Below are 18,347 nucleotides of genomic sequence, written 5' to 3'. Positions count from 1 at the left end.
GAGCGCAGAAGGATGAGTGGTGATCTGAGAGTGTATAACATCATGAGGGAAATCGACAGGGTGAATGCACAAATTCTTTTACCCAGAGTAGGGGAATCAAGAACCAGGGGACATAGGTTTAAGATTAGAGGGGGAAAGGTTAAATAGGAATCTTTTAAATCTTTTGGCAACATTTTCACACAGAGGAGGTGTGTGTAGGAATGAGCTACCAGAGGCGGTGGTGGAAGCATGTATTATAACAGCATTGAAAAGACATTTGGACATGTACATGGATAGGAAATGTTTAGAGAGATATAGGCCAAAGGTAGGCAAATGGGACTAGCTTAGATGGGGTGTTTTGATTGGCATGGGCGAGTTGGGCCAATGGGCCTGTGTCTCGGCCGTAAGCCTCACTGACATTAAAATTTCAGCATCCACTCGCATCAAGGTTGAATTTTAATCATTTTTGTACATTCATAAACTATTTATGATCACCATTTTGCAAATTCCTCAGTGCAATACATGGACCAGTCCCCACTGAATTATACCCTCCCCACCACTCTCCTAAGTAAATGCTTTCTTCTTTGACAATGACACATTAACATGAAACTTTAATCATTGCCTCCACTCTTCCTCGGATGTCGAGAGGATGTTTCCACACGTGAGTGAGATTTTATTTTATTGATGCAAACCCTTCGGCTCACTGAGTCCACACCGACTGGCCATCACCCCAAACACTAACATCATCCTGCTCATGAGGGACAATTTACAATTGGTTTAACCAAAGCCAATTAACCTACAAACCTGCACGTATTTGAAGTGTAGGAGGAACTCTACCGCTGTGCCTCACTGTCCCGCTAGAACAGTCCCCCCCCCCCCCCCCCACCCCAGTCTATCTTGTTGGAGGGTATTTGGAGGTTGTACTGTTTAACAGCCCGATTGTTAGCTGCTAAACATCAGCTGCTCCTGAACCTGGATGTTACAGTTTTCAGGCTCCTATCTTCACGATGGCAGCAGTGAAATGAGAGGGAGGCTGGGGAGAATATGGGGAAATAGATGGGAGTGCGGAAGAATGAAATGGGATGGGCATGAATGGTTGGTTGATGGTTGGCACGGATTTGGCGGGCCGAAGGGCCTGTTTCTGTGCCATGTCTCTTTCTCTCTCTCTCTCTCTCTCTCTCTCTCTCTCTCTCTCTCTCTCTCTCGCTCTATCTCTCTGACCTCTCATCTTCACTCCTCGTCCTCACAGCTCAAAGGAGACTCTGAGAAGCTGCCCTTGTCAGACAATGAGTCGGCCTGGGGCGGCGAGGAGCTGAGGAAGAGCGACGAGGGAGCGGACAGCACGAAGATGGAGCCGGCCGACAGGTGGAAGCGGAATCCCTCGGACCTGTCCGACGACTCGGACAAGGGGCAGAGACCCGCACTGTCCCTGTCCCAGACGGGATCGTGGAGGCGAGGGATGACGGCACAGGGGGGCGTTCCCAGCCCTCGCCCCAAGACCGGCTCACACCCCTTAAAATCCATGGGTACGTTCAGCTTATTATTGTCACGTGTACTGAGAGACAGTGAGAAGCTGTTGTTTGCATGCTATCCAGTCAGCAAAAAGCCTATACATAATTACAATCAAGCCGTCCGCAATTTAGATTAATTTAGTTTAAATTTAGTTTAGTCTTAGTTCGAGGTACAGTGAAAAGCATTTTTGTTGCGTGCTATGCCGTCAGAACTAAAACAATACATGATTACAATCAAGCCGCCCACAGTGTACAGATGCAGGATAAACGGTAAACATTTAGTTTAGTTACGTGAATACCATCAAGCTGTTCACAGCACACAGATACAGGATAAAGGGTACAATATTTAATTTCACCGAGGTTATTATTGTCACCTGTACCGATGTGCGATGAGAAGCTTTTTGTTGCATGCTATCAAGAGCGGAACTCGCTATCAAAACATGGAGGGGACGGGGGACACAATTTTTTGGCGGCCCCGCGGGCATGCGCACGCAGACACACATGCGCGAGGCTTCGGAGGCTCAATCCAGCGCTAAAAGCGGAGATTTTAAAATCGGGATCACAAAAACTTGGGGGGGGATGTCCTCCACTTCTCAAAACATGAGGGGGACGTGTCCCCTCTGGCCCCCCAGGTTTTCCGCCCCTGCATGCTATCCAGTCAGTGGAAAGACTATACATGATTACAATCGAGCCATCCACAGTGTACAGATAAAAGATCAAGGTAATAGAAACATAGAAAATAGGTGCAGGAGGAGGCCATTCGGCCCTTCGAGCCAGCACCGCCATTCATTGTGATCATGGCTGATCGTCCCCAATCAATAACCCCTGCCTGCCTTTTCCTCATATCCCTTGACTCCAATAGCCCCTAGAGCTCTATCTAACTCATATGTTTAGTGCAAGATAAAGTCCAGTAAAGTCTGATGAAAGAAAGATCAATGGTCTCCAATGAGGTAGATAGAAGGTCAGAACCGTACTTAGCTGATGTGAGGACCATTCAGTTGCCTGATAACAGTTGGGAAGAAACTGTCCCTGAATCTGGAGGTGTGTGTTCTCAAACTTCTGCACCTGTTGCCTGACAGGAGAGGGGAGAAGTGGGAGTGACCATGGCGAGAGTCAGCCTTGATTATGCTGGCGGCCTTGCCGAGGTAGCGTGAAGTGTAAATGGAGTCAATGGAAGGGAGGCTGGTTTTTCCTCATGGCCGAGATTGGGAGAGATCTTACTGAGCAAGGCACAAAATGCTGGAGAAACCTAGCGGGTCGGGCAGCATGTGTGGAGGGCATGGACAGTCGACATTTTGGGCCGGGACCCTTCTTCAGACTGATGGAGTGCTGGAGGGAAAGCTGGAAGAGAGAGCCAAGAAAATAAAGATGAAAAAAATGAATAAGATCCTTTCTTCCGCTTTCTCCTCCAATCATTCTGAAGAAGGGTCCCAACGTGAAATGTCGCCTGTCCATTCCCTGCCTGACTCGCTGAGTTCCTTCAGCACTTTGTGTTTTGCTCAACGTTCCAGCATCTGCGGCCTCTTGTGTCTCTGGGAGATATTATTGATATTGGTTTATTTTGGTCATGTCTACCGAGACAGAGGGAAAAGCTTTGTGTGTGTGCTTTCCAGTCAAATCAAATCATTCTATACATGCGTACAATCAGGCCGTAGTGCAAAATACAGAAAATACAGTGCCGAATGTAATAATGTAATGGCATTATAAGGTTACAGTTAGAGGAAAAGTGCGATGTTTGCAATGAGGATGATGGGGGGAACAATATTATAACCTAAGGTACACAAAATTGCTGGAGAAACTCAGCGGGTGCAGCAGCATCTATGGAGCGAAGGAAATAGGCGACGTTTCGGGCCGAAACCCTTCTTCAGACCTTCGCTCCATAGATGCTGCTGCACCCGCTGAGTTTCTCCAGCAATTTTGTGTACCTTCGATCTTCCAGCATCTGCAGTTCCTTCTTGAACAATATTATAACCTAGCTTATGGGACGCCCGTATTCTGATAACGGTGGGCTAAAAGGAGTTGGACGGTCTGCGGTCGACAAGGAATGAGTGGGCTGAAGGGCCTGCATCAGTCATGATTTCAGCATTATAAAATGCAGTTCGGAATTCAGGGAGTGGGGAGAGCTGGATGTAATTGGGACAAAGAGCAGGGAAAAGTTTACGGGTAAAGTTAGATACGATTGCCTTTTAAAGTTTAAAGGTGCTATTAAGCCACCTGGGAGGCTAAAAAGGCAATGGGATGAGGTTGGTGTGGGTGGGGGAGCACTGTACCAGCGGGCTCCGACCATAATTTTCTGAAACAATAGCACCAGAGCGCAGAATATAGTGTTATTCTGTATAGCGTTAATTGAGAAAAAGTCCAATGACTACAATGAGGTAGGTTGGATGATCAGGACTGCTCCCTAGGTATGGGAGGACCATTCAGTAGTCTATAATAGCGGGGAAGAAGCTGTGTCCTGAGTGGTGGTACTTTCCTCGATAGTGCACAATAGTAGTATTGAATTAGAAGATCATGTTCTTGGCGAAGAGACAAGGAACTGCAGATGCAGGTTTACAGAAAAAAAGGCACAAAGTGCTGGAGTAACTCAGCGACTCAAGTAGCAACTCTGGAGAACATGGATAGGTGATGTTTCAGGTCGAGACCTTTCTTCAGACTGATTGTAAGAGGGGAGGGCGGAAAACTGTAAGAGAGATGGGGCAGGACAGGTAATAGGTGGATACAGGTGAGGAGGGAGGGGGTTTGATAGGCAGACGGTTGGACAAAGATGCTGAAACAGGTGTGAGAGAAAAGGATTGAGAAGTTGCGAATTGTGAAGCCAGAGGAAGGAATGTAAGGTGGAGGAGGAGGGGGAAGGTAGAAATAGGCGTGTCCAGGTGGGGCACCGGGGAAATGGGGGGGGGGGGGGGGGGGGGGGGTGGGGGGAGGTAGTTTGCTTTCCAGAGATTATCTAAAATTAGAGAATTCAATGTTAATAATGAATGTAGTAGCAGGGCTAATGGGCTGAATGGCCTGCTTCTGTGCCTCGTGTTCAGCTGTTCTGTTTCTGTGGGTTGATCCTTTGCGTTTTGCGTGTCTGCTGCAGGTAAAATGGAGGAGGCCAAGGTTCTGGAGAAGGGGAAGGTGTCCCTTAAAGGGACGTCCACCCAGCCGTGTCCGCCAGAGGCGGGCAGGAGCAGCGGAGACGAGGGGAAGAAGCCGCCCTCGGGGATGGGCCGAACGCCCACGGTCTCCTTCGGTTTCAAGAAGTCGGGGGTGACGGTGTCTGCGTGCACGACCGCGGGAGGGGTGACGGTGTGCAGCGGGTCAGCCACGCTGGGGAAGGTGCCCAAGTCGTCCGGGATTCCCGGCAAAGCCGGCACGGGCAGGAAGACCAGCCTGGACGGCTCGCAGAACCAAGAGGACAGCGTGCTGCTGCCCAGCTCCAGGAGCAACCTTCAGTACCGGAGCCTGCCCCGGCCCGCCAAGTCCAGCGTGGGCAACGTGGGCGGCAGGGGCGGGCAGCGGTCCAGCAGCATCGAGACGTGCGGAGCTGCCAAACCACCTCCCTCCTCCGCTCCCCCTCCCGCCTCCTCCAAGCTGAGGGAGCCCTCCAAGGTCAGCTCGGGGCGCTCCAGCCCCATCTCTGTCGACCGGGACAAGGTGGTGGTGTCCGACCCGGAGAGCGCGGCGCTGTCAACCTCGCCCAAGTCCAGCCCCCCGCCCCCCGGCGGCCCAGGGCCGGCTGGGCTCAGGCAGCAGGGGTCCAAGTACCCTGACATCTCGTCACCCACCTTCCGCAGGTCAGTGGTGGTCTTGCCATGGGGGGAGGGGGGTGCGGACTGTCTGGTTGCCCTCTCCGAACTCAGTTGTGTTGATGTTTATTAATGTCACGTAAAGATCCTTGATAGAGATACAGTGTTGAAACAGGCCCTTCACCAGTGATCACCCCCATACACTATCCTACATACTAGGCACAATTTACCTACAAACCCACTGAGTCCACGCTGACCATCGAGAGAAGAATGTTCTTTTAATGGAATTGATTGAAAGATACAGCATGGAAACAGACCCTTCAGCCCACCGAGTCCACTCCGACTATTGATCCTCCGTTCAGATTAGTTCTATGTTATCCCACTTTCTCATACACGTTCCGACACGCTAGGGGCAATTTACAGAAGGCCTTTGGAATGCGGGAGGAGACTGGAGCACCCGGAGAAAACCCACGCGGTCACGGGGAGAACGTGCAAACTCCGCACAGATAGCACCTGTAGTCGGGATCGAACCCGGATCTGTGGCGTTTTATGGCAGCGACTCTACCCCTTTGCGGCCGTCCTGGCCCTATCATCTGGTTTACTCCTGTCTTTCTTCCACAGGTTGTTTGGAGGGAAGACAACTGCAAAGCCGGGTGGTGGGCCTGGCTCAGACTCGGTGAAGAGCCCCACCATCATCTCCAACCCTCACGCCTCACAGGTCCGACAGGGCAGCATGGACTCCCCTTCCACTGGGAGTGGTGCGGGGGGCAAGGCTTTGGAGCAAGCCCCGGAGGGCTGCGGGCTGAGCCAGTCACTGGCATCAAGCCCGGCCTCCCTCCACTCCCTGACCTCCAGCGGGCACCAGTTGACGGCCAGTCTCAGCAGTTCCCCGGGGGGCAGTAAGGACACCCTCAGCTACCCCTCCCTCAGCAGCTTGCACACCAGCTCCGAGTCCATCGACCTGCCGGTCAGTCACCACGGCTCGCTGTCCGGCCTCACCACCATGTCCAAGAGCGAAATGCAGAACCTGCTCATGAGGACAGCGAGCGTCAAGTCAACGCTGAGCGAGAGGTGAGTTGGGAGTCCTTTCCAGACCTTGCCTTTGGATGACGGTCTCCTCAAGCATGTAAAAAAAACTGAGACAACACAGCATAGAGTCACAGAGCTGTGCAGCATGGAGACTGGCCCTTCGGCCCACATTGTCCATGCCAACCAAGTTGGCATTCTGGAGGCTTGTACAGTTACACAGCACGGAAACAGACCCTTTCCCCATGCCGACCAAAATGCCCCTTGTACACTAGACCCACCTGCCCGCGTTTGCACCATATCCTTCAAAACCTTTCTTATCCATGTTCCTCAGTGTCATAGTCGTAGAGTCGTACAGCATTGAAGCAGGCCCTTCGGCCCAACTTGCTCATGCCAACCAAGATGCCCCACCTACACTAGTCCCACCAGCATGCATTTGGCCCATGTCCCTCTAAACGTTTCCTATCCATTTACCTGTCCAAATGTCTTTAAAAGTCGTAATTGCATAATTTATTGAGGGATGCTCAATAGTTTTATGGAGGAAGATATATTTCTGAAAGAGTCTGAAAATTCAAAGGCTGGACTGGTTCAGTATGTGCAAATCCAATCATTTTACTGTCGAATGTTTGATCAAGCGTGCAAGAGGGTCAGACACGGAGATGTAGAATCGTCACCCAATGTCTTGATGTGATTGATGTTAGATGTCCCTGCCCTGCACAGTCCTATGTTCACATCCCAGAGACGCATGCGTGGGTTGGTTGTTCAATTAGCCTCTGTAAATTATCCTTAGATAAGAGGGTTTAGGGGGAATATGGGCCAAACGCAGGCAGATGGGACGAGTGTAGATGGGGCATGTTGGTCGATGTGGGCAAGTTGGGCCGAAGGACCTGTTTCCACGCTGTATGCCTCTATGACTCTAGGACAGATCATTCTACCCCATTGCAAGCAAATGCCTCAAACAAATCCTATTGGCGTTAGTGAGCTTGTGTACAGTTTGATCATTTATTTTGCTTTAGAGAGATGTTAATATTTGTTTCCCATTTTTGTTCCCATCCTCCTGCTGTTCACACTATCTCTTCATCTCCCTCTCTCGTCTCGACTATTAGTCCCTTCTGTTTCCTTGTCAATGTTCCTCAGTGTCGCAGGATCACCCAGTCCTGGAGGCGAGACAGGTACAAGAGCCAGCGGTTTCCCACCTGAGAGGTTTCAAGACCAGAATCTGCAATCAAACCCCGTTAGACACGCAGATTTAAAGATGACACGTTAGCCGTACCTTATAAAGGAATTTGTATATCTCTGCTAGCTTGCTCTCTGAACACAAAGCCCAGCTTTGGCCCGGCCGCCAAACTTTGCGCGCGTTGTTGCCCGGGCCAAAACTCCTCAGCTGGCCGGCCGGCTGGGCTTTGTGTGCTAGTCCAGCACCCAGGCCAACTCATCATTCAACCAGCCACGGCCGAGTCGGTCAACGAATTGCCGTCGGGAATTTGTCCTGTATTTTGACCTGTTGTCCCATATTTGGGGGTGAGAAAGTTGGCAACCCTATTCTGTGCAGACATTGTGGGCCGAAGGGCCTGTTCTTGTGCTGGGTTATTCTATGTTCTCAGAGGTTCATGGGTCTTTGGAGCTCTGTTCTCAAGGGAAATGGAAGCAATTTTTTTAAGGCGGGGAGAGATAGACACATTGCTCTCCCCCTAGAGGGATAGATAGAGATAAATAAGCAGGTGAAAGGTTATCCGAGGTTACAATCACAACAGTCATAACCAGTTAATACTGGTCAACCACTGATTTTCCAGCAACTGGTGATCTGTTACCTCCTTTATTCCAGACAAAATTGCAAGAGTGCACTTGAAATTTCCCAACCGGAAGTCACCCCAAAAATGTGGTGTCTAGGCCGGGTGAGTAGGCCGATCTCATCTTCATTGGAACCTCCGTGGCAATCGGTGGATGGAATTTGCCTCCTGCAATGACTTCCAAGATCGACTTTGCGGGCCGGTGTCTCGGCGCTCCGAGGCCGTGACCTCTGCAGGTCCGGCAAAACGGATAATACGGCAAAGCTCTGGAACCAGATTCCAGAGCCCTAGCCACAGTGGGCAGATTCAACCCGCCGATCGGCCGCAGAAGTCCCGGTGAAGTCGAGATCGGCCGCCTCACCTTGCATAGGCACCACATTTCCGGGGGGGGGGGGGGGGGGGGGGGGGGGGAGGGTGGTTCAAATGCACACACGTAATTTGTCCGGATTAAAGCTAGTGCCGGATCACCAGTTGGTCCTGTACATTATGGAAAAGCGAGCAACTTTCTTTTTGCCCCTGCAATCTTACTGGAGAATGCAGCTTTTGATTTGACAATTGCCAAAGGAGTTTGTGTGGAGATGAGGAAAATTATTTTTAAGCAATGAGGTGTGACAGGGAACACGTGATCAGAAAAGGGTGCAGAGGCAGGTCCAATAGGAGCATCCCAGCGGAGAATTGGGAAATAATTGGATTTGCGAGGGGGACGGAACAGCGGAGTGGGATTAATTGAAGACTCTTTTCATTGCATTGGCAAGACGATCCCTATGCTTGGCTATCTCATCCCACACCTGCTTGCCACGGTTTCTCCCTGACCGAGACTGTTAATCCGATTTCAGATTTACCTTCCAAGCAGTTGCATAAACGCCGCAGGAATAATCACTTTGGAAACACGGACTGCTTCACTTAGACCATGAGACATAGGAGCAAAATTAGGCCATTCAGCCCACCGAGTCTACTCCTTCATTCAATCATGGCTGATCTATCTTTCCTTCTCAACCCCATTCTTCTGCCTTCTCCCCGTAACCTTTGACACCCTTATTAATCAAGAACCTGTCAATCTCCGCTTTAAAAATACCCAATGACTTGGCTTCACGCAGAGAGTGGTGAATCTCTGGAACTCTCTGCCACAGAAGGTAGTTGAGGCCAGTTCATTGGCTATATTTAAGAGGGAGTTAGATGTGGCCCTTGTGGATAGAGGGATCAGGGGATATGGAGAGAAGGCAGATACGGGATACTGAGTTGGATGATCAGCCACGATCATATTGAATGGCGGTGCAGGCTCGAAGGGCCGAATGGCCTACTCCTGCACCTATTTTCTATGTTTCTATGTTTCCACAGCCGCCTGTGGCAATGAATTCCACAGATTCACCACCCTCCGGTAAAGAAATTCCTCCTCATCTCCATTTGGACTTGGAAGTGTCTCTGTCACTTGCGCATTTAAACGACTGAACAAACAGCCTTCAGTGTCATTAGCTTGCAATAACAAAAGTACAATTTTAACTGTTAAAAAGAGCTTTGCATTTGAAAACATGGAGTGACCGCTGGGTGGTTGGACCAAAACCCTTACCCAGTTATAGCAGACCGTTGGCCATAACGGACACCATTCCACCCCCTCTGTTGTGTGTTATAACGAGCGTTATCTGCATTGAGACACATAACAACTGAACTCTAACGCATGTTTTCTCTCGTTTGCTTTCACCCTGCACCATGTCAATGCTGGCTGCGATTTCTGGGTTGCTTTTGCATTAACTGATTAACCATGTTTTTCTTGCTTAACCTTCTTGGCAGGCAAGTTAACGAGCTGATGCCTAATGACGACACGAGGAACAGCACATGCTGGATTCTTGAGCAAAATGCAAAGTGCTGGAGGAACTCAGCGGGTCAGGCAGCATCAGTGGAGGGAATACCATGTGTAATAATACTTGTACTGAACTGTGCACAGAATTGAATGGACAGACAGTGTTTCGGGACAAGACCATTCTTCACACTTCTTCAGAAAGGTCCCCACCGGAAACGTTGCCTGCTCATTCCCTCTGCAGATGCTGCCTGACCTGCTGAGTTCCTCCAGCACTTTGTGTTTTGCTTGAAGCTGATGTGGGTGTTGAGGCTCTGCTTGTTTTTAATTGTTTGTTGATGGTGTGTCTGTTTGTTTTAACAGTTTGCAACTCGATCGAAACACGCTACCTAAAAAGGGACTGAGGTAGAGATATTTTAATGCTCGTTACAATTTGGTGTGAGTTTGTATCAGTGGGTGCGGTAGAGTGGGCCTGTGCCCAATGGGAGGGAGGGAGGGCAAGTAATCACGCCACGTAAATTGTGTCATGGATTTGGGAATCGTGCTCAGTGTGATGGTGGGCGGCAGGGTTAAATAGCATCCTAGAGTCATACAGCATGGAAACAGGCCCTTCGGCCCTACTCATCCATGCCAACTAAGAATACCCCATTTAAGGCACTCATTAGCCTACATTTGACCGGTGCCCCTCTAAACCTTCCCTATCCATGTACCCGTCCAAGTGCCCTTTAAATGCAGTAATTGTACATGCCTCAACTACCTCCTCTGGTGGCTCTACCCACCATGCTATGTGAAAACGTTACCTCTCAGGTCACTGTTAAATCTTTCACCTCTCACCTTTAACATGGGCAGTACAGTGGCACAGAGGTAGAGCTGCTGCCTCACAGCGTATGAGACCCGGGTTCAATCCTGACTTCGGGTGCTGTCTGTTTGTGGAGTTGGCACGCTCTCCCAGTGATCACGTGGGTTTCCTCTGGGTGCTCCGGTTTCCACATCCAAAAGACATGCGGGTTTGTAGGTTTCCACCGGCTGCTAAATACTGCTCTTAGTGTGTAGTGGATGAGAAAGTGGGCAAACACAGAACTAGTGTGAACGGGTGATCGCTGTGGAATCGGTAGCCCAAGGGGCCTGTTTCCACGCTGTATCTAAACTATACTAAATTAAAGTAAACTAAACTAAACTAAATCTCTCAGATAGCCAGAGGCATTTGAAACCGTTTTCTCCTGTAGAAAGAGAAGAACCATTCACACTATCTATTCCTCTCATGATATTAAACACCTCTATAAGATCACCCCTCAGCCTCTTGCGCTCCAAGGAATAAAGTCCTAGCCTGCCCAACATCCCCCTGCAGCCCAGGCCCCATGCTTCAGCTCAATATGTGTAATTAAGTCATCCTGCAAGACTTGTTCTTGGCATACTGTGAAAATAGATAAGAGCGGGTTGTATTTATCTACGCCTGCCTCTTTGTCTTTACATCGCTTGCAAACATTCATTACAACACCACACATTGGCCCAATTAGGTCAACACAGCAGCAGTAATGCATTAATCACCAGTGTTGTCTTTCTTCGATAATGCTTCTTTCTCACTCCTGGGACTAGTTTAACCTTTTCTCCAAAAACCAGGATGCTCATGGCCTCTTTACTCTGCCTTCTGTTACATAGAACAGAAACTTCGGCCCACCATGTCCGTACAGGATCTTCGGCCCACCATGTCTGTGCAGCACATGATGCCAAGACCATCCCTCATCTGCTTGCACATAACCCATATCCCTCCATTCTCTGCAAATCCATGTGCCTATCCAAACGTCTCTTAAACGCCACCCTTGTATCTGCCTCCACCATCCATGGCAGCGAGTTCCAAGCTCCCCCCACCCTCTGTGAAAAACCAAACTGCCCGCATATGCCCGTTAAACTTTGCCCCTCGCAGCTTAAAGCTATGCCCTCTAGTATTTGATGTTTCCATCCTGGGAGAAAGGTTCTGACTGTCTACCCTATCTATGCCTCACAGCACTTTGTGTCCTTTTGCTTCCTAATTGTGTTTTGCACTAATGTCTTCATACATTTAATACTTTATACACTTTGCACGCAGTCTTTTTTCACTATCTTGTAGAATTGATGTGTAACTGAAGTATAATTAATTCATTTTGTGTACGTGCCTGAGTCGATGTGCCTGTGATTTGCTGCTGCAAGCGAGATTTCCGTTGTACTTGCCGACCATCGTACTTATGCGTACGGCAATAAACTCGACCGGACTTGAAGTGTCTAATGTGTATGATCCCACAGGTATCCTCCGTCATCTCGGCAAACCAGCCAGGAGGAAGGGAAGGAGTGGCTTCGATCTCACTCCACGGGGGGTCTTCAGGACACAGTCAGTCAGTCCCCTCTCCCCTCACCCTCTGCCATCTCCTCTCCCTGTAGTGGCATCTACAACTTCACCCATTTAGGTGAGTACTCCCTCCTCTCTGGGTTTTGGCGGCAATGTGGTTCTGGTACTGAGCGGTGCCTAGAGCCTTGGCTAGTAATTGGGAACCATGGGTATGACGCCCCACGGTAGCACAGTAGTAGAGTTGCTGCCTCATAGAGCCAGAGATCCAGGTTCGATCCTGACTACGGGTGCTGTCTGTACGGAGTTTGTACGTTCTCCCCGTGACTGCGTGGGTTTCCACCGGGTGCTCCAATGTCCTTCCACATTCCAAGGACGTGCGGGTTTGTAGGTCAATTGGCTTCTGTGAATTGTCCCTGGTGTGCAGGATAGAACTAGTGTACGGGTTGATCACTTGTCAGCGTGGACTCAGTGGGCCGAAGGGCCTGTTTCCAATCCTTATCTCTTAAATTAAAACTAACATTTAAACAAAATTAAAAATTAAAATAAAAATAAACTGAGCCCGTGGTGATTTAGTTTAATTTAATTTATTATTATTGGCATGTGTACAGTGGAAAGCTTTTTTGTTGCATGCTATCCAATCACCAAAAAGACTATACATGATTACAATCAAGCTATCACAGTACAGATACAAGATAAAGGGTATATCATTTAGTGCAAGGTAAAGTCTGATAAAAACAAATTAAAAAGTCCAGTTAAAAGTATTTTGAAATAAACTGGGAATTAGTTTAGTTCACTTAAGTTTAGAGATACAGCATGGGAACAGATCTTTAGAATCCAGCGAGTCTACACTCACCACCGATCATCCGTTCACACTAGTTCTATGTTATCCCACTTTCTCATCCCCACCCTACACACTAGGGGCAATTTACGCAGGGCCAATTAAATTACAAACCCGCACGACTTTGGGATGTGGAAGGAAACCAGTGCATCCAGAGAAAACGCATGTGGTCACAGGGAGAACGTACAAACTCCGTACAGACAGCATCCATAGTCAGGATCAAACCCGCGTCTCTGGCGTTGCAAGGCAGCAACTCTACCGCTGCGCCACCGTGCCACACCATGGATAGGTGACGTTTTGGGCCGGGACATTTCTTCAGACTGATTGTCGGGGGGGGGGGGGGGGGGGGGGGGGTGGGTGTAGGGCCGGCCACAGATGACCTTGGGCAGGGAGGTTGGCCATTTTTGGTTTGGGACAGTGTAAGCCTGAGAGGGATACATCATTGTGAATGGTGGAGCTGGTTAACCAATTTTTAGTGGGGGGAGGGCTGAGGGGAGTGTTTGTACAAGCTACCCAAAAGTAGAGAATTCAACGTTCAGACAAAAAAATAGAGAATTCTAATATATGAACATTGTATGACTGTGACTCTGAATCAATGATACTTTCTCTGTGTCACTATGACACTGACACTATGACTTTATGTAACTAAGATACTATGACATAATGACTCTATGACACTGACACTTTGACTCTATGACTATGGCACTATGACTACGACTCTACAGGGCTCTCACTTAACTTTTTTCCCCTGGTGCCAGCTGGGCAACCTAGGCAGCTTTTTAGGTTGCCAAATGACAGTTTAGGTGGTCATTTAAGACGGCTTGCATGACACGTGCAATAATGTGCTCGGACAAAGTGCGTAATTACCAGTCGGAATTATGCTCAATGAAGCATTCACATATTATTTCTGCTTCAAATAAAGTCACAAACTAAATCAAGACATGATATATACCACAATGACATGCAGCAAAATTCTAATACAGTATGTCAACTCTTTTTACACATTGAAATTAATGCAATTTCTATTATTTCTTTCCACTTCCATACAAAAATGTGATAGGGTTATTCAGCGTATGATCAACCTGTGTCAATAAATCCTGGACCATGATAACATATATGCTTAACCATGCACACTACAGATTGATGCTAGCATGTTTTCTGTGAAGGACCAAAAATTATCATGACATGGCCATAGCATGGGTCGTTATTGCTAATGGTATAGAAACACTCTGGCTTCCCACATAATTTATCCACAACAAAATATACAGGTTGCAAGGAAATTTCTAAAGGCATTTTATGATAATAGCTGTTAAAACCGATTATACCTATCTGACAGGTTGAATATTACACTAACTGACAAGAGATGGCCAAAGGACATAACTGCAGCAAATGTTCTTTTGGTAATATGTTTAAAGGTGTCAAAACATCACATTACCGGACATTCAGATTAGATGCATGTGTTGTGAACAGCAATGAAGATACCCAGTTTGTACACACCAGATTTAAAAAAATGTATCGATAAACGCTGTTTCCACCATTCCCACTTCAGAATTAACGTTAAAATTTCAACTGAAATATCTCCTGACCAAATTGGTGATGTATATGACTGACTGTAGAAGTAAAACCTGGATAAATCCAACATATAGTTGTGAATGTTGCTCATTAAATAACTACAGTACTGATACTCCATATTAAGAGCATTGATTTGCCGTTAAAATGAATTCTGTAATAACGTGTCAACAGTAGCAGTGACAATCGAACACTGCGGTTTTAATGTTTCACATGTTCACAATTTAATTAATCCATCTTTATGGATTAAAACTATTAATAACATTGGGAATTAAAACACATTTGATTGCATTCCGTTATCAAACATAGTCAATGTTCGCTCTGAAGACATTTCCAGCACAATAGGGTCGGGGGAGGGTGGGATCAGTGCGGGATGGATAGGTGGCGGGGGGGTGGTTTGAGAAGGCAATCTGTGCAGAATGGATGGATTGAGGCAGGGGAATTAATGCGTGTTGGTTGGAGTAGGTAAAAATGTGAGGGGAGAGCGCGGGAGATGTCAGTGAGGTTGAATGGGCGGATCAGTACGGGATGGACGGAGGGGGGGGATCTGTGCAGGATGGATGGGGGGATCAGTACAGGATGAATGGGGGTAGACAAAAATGCTGGAGAAACTCAGTGGGTGAGGCAGCATCTGTGGAGCGAAAAAAATAGGCAACGTTTCGGGTCGAGACCCTTCTTCAGACTGATCCCCCCATTCTTCTTGAATGGGGGGGGATCAGTAAGGGATGGATGGGGGGATCGCTACAGGATGGATTGGGGGGGATCAGTGCAGGATGAATGGGTGGGTCCGCACAGGATGAATGAGGGGGTCAGTGCAGGATGAATGAGGGGATCAGTACAGGATGGATGGGAAGGGGGGTCAGTACAGGATGGATGGGGAAGAGCAGTTCAGGATGAATGTGTGGATCAGTACAGGATGAATGAGGGGATCAGTGCAGGATGAATAGGGGGGGGTTAGTACAATGCAGATCGGAGGGTCTGTGTAAGATGAATGGGGGGATCACTACAGGATGGCTGGGGGGTTCAGTAAAAGATGAATGGGAAGACCACTACAGGATGGATGGAGAGATCACTACAGGATGGATGGGGGTCAGTATGGGATGAATGGGGGGCACAGTACAGGATGAATGGGGGGTGCAGTACAGGATGAATGGGGGAGCGCAGTACAGGATGAATGGGTGGTGCAGTACAGGATGAATGGGAGTAACAGTACAGGATGGACGGGAAGGGGGGTCAGTACAGGATGAATTGGGGGACCAGTGTAGGATGGATGGGGGTGGCAGGAGAATCAATGCGAGGTAGATAGGGAGATCAGTGCTGGATGAATAGATGGGAGGAGGGGGTAGAGGGGGAGGGGAGCACAGGGGATGTCAGTGAGGAGGCGGGAATGGGGATCAGTGCGGGATGGAGAGGAGGGGTCCCAGGATAAAGATGGGGTAGAATGGGGCGTGAGAGAGAGGGGGAGAGAGAAAGGGGGAAGAGAGAGAGTGGGAGAGAGAGGGAGAAGGGTTGGAGAGGGAGAGAGGGGTGGAGAGGGAGAGAGGGGGGACAGAGGGGGGAGAGAGGGAGCGAGAGGGAGGAGGTGGGGAGGAAGGAAGGTCAGCGCTCCTCAGACAACACCGGCATCATCTCCCTGCTGCCTTGGCCATCCCTGTCCACCGCCAAGTGCCGCCACCAAAGGGGGAGGCTGTTGGGATCTCCCTCGCCACCATCTCCTCTCCTCCGCCAGCTAACAGGAAGGTGCGGGGCCGAGCGGTGCAGGTGATATAAGATCTTTACTTCAGACGGCAGAAGGGGGCCTCCTTCCTCCCTCCCTCCCTCCCGGCCTCGGCGTGCGGGAGGGTTTGTTTTGAAAGCCTTTAACGCTGTTGGCGGAGTGGCACACAGCGGCCACTATCATGGCGGGCAGGGGAGGTGGAGCCGCTACCGTTATGCGGGGCCCATTATTTGCCCCGACCCTCCGTCACCCCGCACCTAGTATCTTTGCCCCGCTCTACAGTCGCCGCCGACACGGAACGTCACGTTCCTTTTCTCCAGAGATGCTGCATGACCTGCTGAGTTACACCAGCTTTTTGGATCTATCTATGGGATAAACCAGTATCTGCAGTGCCGGCATTTTAGGTGGCCATCGGCACCCGGGCAACCACTAATTTCGAGCCCTGCTCTATGACTATGACACTAGGATCCTATCACTATGCCTATGACACTATTACTCCATGACACTGGGACTCTATGACTCTATGCCACTAGGATTCTGTGACTAAAGGCCCTGTCCCACGCTCCCGAGTTACTCACGAACTCTCCCGAGTTTTCCCCTTGATTCCAACTCGGGGAATGTTGGGGAATGTCGGTAGAGAGCTCATAGGAGGCCGTAGGGGTCGGTAGATGTTTCGTAGCGACTCGTAATGCCAGCCGTAGGAACTCGGGGCATCGGGTAAGTCGGGACGTTTTTTCAACATGTTGAAAAATGTCCACGAGTTAAAAAAAATAGCCCCGAGTACCTACGAATGGATATTACCGTAATTCTCCGAGTTTGAATCAAGGGGAAACTCGGGAGAGTTCGTGAGTAACTCGGGAAAGTGGGGACAGGGCCTTAAGAAGCTGTGACTCTAGGAGTCTGTGACCATTACACTATGCCACTATTACACTATGACTCTTTGACTTCATGACACTGTGACTCTTTGATTCTACCTGCCATCTCTTCCGTCTCCATTCCGTCAGTGCTGTTCTTGCTTCAGTCGGGAGGGGTTGGGGTTTCGCTGTGCCTCTGTTTTGTGGCTGAGAACATGTATTTGTTTGACTTGCAGTGAGTCCTACTGCAATATCCCAATTTCATCTGTCAGGTGCCAGCATGATGCGTTCAAACAGCATCCCCACGCAAGATTCCTCCTTCGACCTGTACGGAGATGGTCTGCTCTGCGGCAGTGCCATCTCTCTGGAAGAACGGCCAAGGACAATGAGCAGATCGGGATCTCTCCGAGACAGCATGGAGGAAGGTCAGTGCAATCCATTTCCCTGTCCGTGTGTCCCAGCAACGATGTTCAGAAGTCATAGGAGCAGAATTAGGCCATTCAGCCCATCGAGTCTACTCCACCATGGCTCCAATCATGGCTAATCTCTCATTCCCTCTCAACCCCATTCTCCTGCCTTCTCCCCATAACCATAATAATCAAAACTCTGTCAATCTTTGCTTTAAAAATACCCAATGACTTGGCCTCCACTGCCATCCGTGGCAATGAATTCCACACATTCACCACCTTCTGGCTAAAGAAATTCCACCTTCATAAATTCATGTTCATAAGTTACAGGAGCAGAATTAAGATATTTTGCCTATGAAGTCTACCCCGCTATTCAATCATGGCTCATCTATCTTTCCCTCTCAATCCTATTCTCCTGCCTTCTCCCCATAATCTTTAACACCCTTACTAATCAAGAATCTGTAACTCTGCCTTAAAAATACCGAATGACTTGGCCTCCACTACCATTTGTGGCAATGAATTCCACAGATTCACCCTGACTAAAGAAATTCCTCCTCATCTCCTTTCCAAATGTATCTCCTTTATTTTGAGACTGTGCGCTCTGGTCCTAGACTCTCCTACTAGTGGAAATAGCTGCATGCAGGCAGAGGAGTTTAGTTTAACATGGCATCATGTTTTGCACGGACATTGTGGGCTGAAGGGCCTGTTCCTGCTCCTGACTATGGTGGTGACTGCGGTATGTACCGCGTGTGGTGTCTCTGGGTGCACCAGATTCCGCCCACATTCTAAAGACATGCAAGTCTGTAG

The 18,347-nt window shown here is 49.0% G+C and overlaps 1 protein-coding gene across 8 annotated transcripts in view; it reads left to right on the top strand.

Moving 5' to 3' along the window:
* nav3 (neuron navigator 3) overlaps window positions 1-18,347 on the top strand; it is a 330,490-nt gene that overhangs the window by 268,701 nt on the left and 43,442 nt on the right. For 5 of the 8 annotated variants that reach the window (XM_033037973.1, XM_033037971.1, XM_033037965.1 and 2 more), the window contains 7 exons: window positions 1,229-1,505; window positions 4,573-5,269; window positions 5,843-6,292; window positions 7,354-7,419; window positions 10,196-10,237; window positions 12,113-12,273; window positions 17,370-17,558. In XM_033037973.1, the coding sequence (XP_032893864.1) occupies window positions 1,229-1,505; window positions 4,573-5,269; window positions 5,843-6,292; window positions 7,354-7,419; window positions 10,196-10,237; window positions 12,113-12,273; window positions 17,370-17,558 (1,882 nt within the window). The remainder of the gene's footprint in view (window positions 1-1,228; window positions 1,506-4,572; window positions 5,270-5,842; window positions 6,293-7,353; window positions 7,420-10,195; window positions 10,238-12,112; window positions 12,274-17,369; window positions 17,559-18,347) is intronic. The other 3 variants (XM_033037967.1, XM_033037968.1, XM_033037970.1) reach the window with 3 other exon arrangements.

Source organism: Amblyraja radiata, chromosome 19 (assembly GCF_010909765.2).
Source record: "Amblyraja radiata isolate CabotCenter1 chromosome 19, sAmbRad1.1.pri, whole genome shotgun sequence".
In the NCBI taxonomy this organism is placed as follows: domain Eukaryota; kingdom Metazoa; phylum Chordata; class Chondrichthyes; order Rajiformes; family Rajidae; genus Amblyraja; species Amblyraja radiata.
Note: the sequence above shows the minus strand (reverse complement) of the source record. Positions and strands in the feature narration are given on the sequence as shown.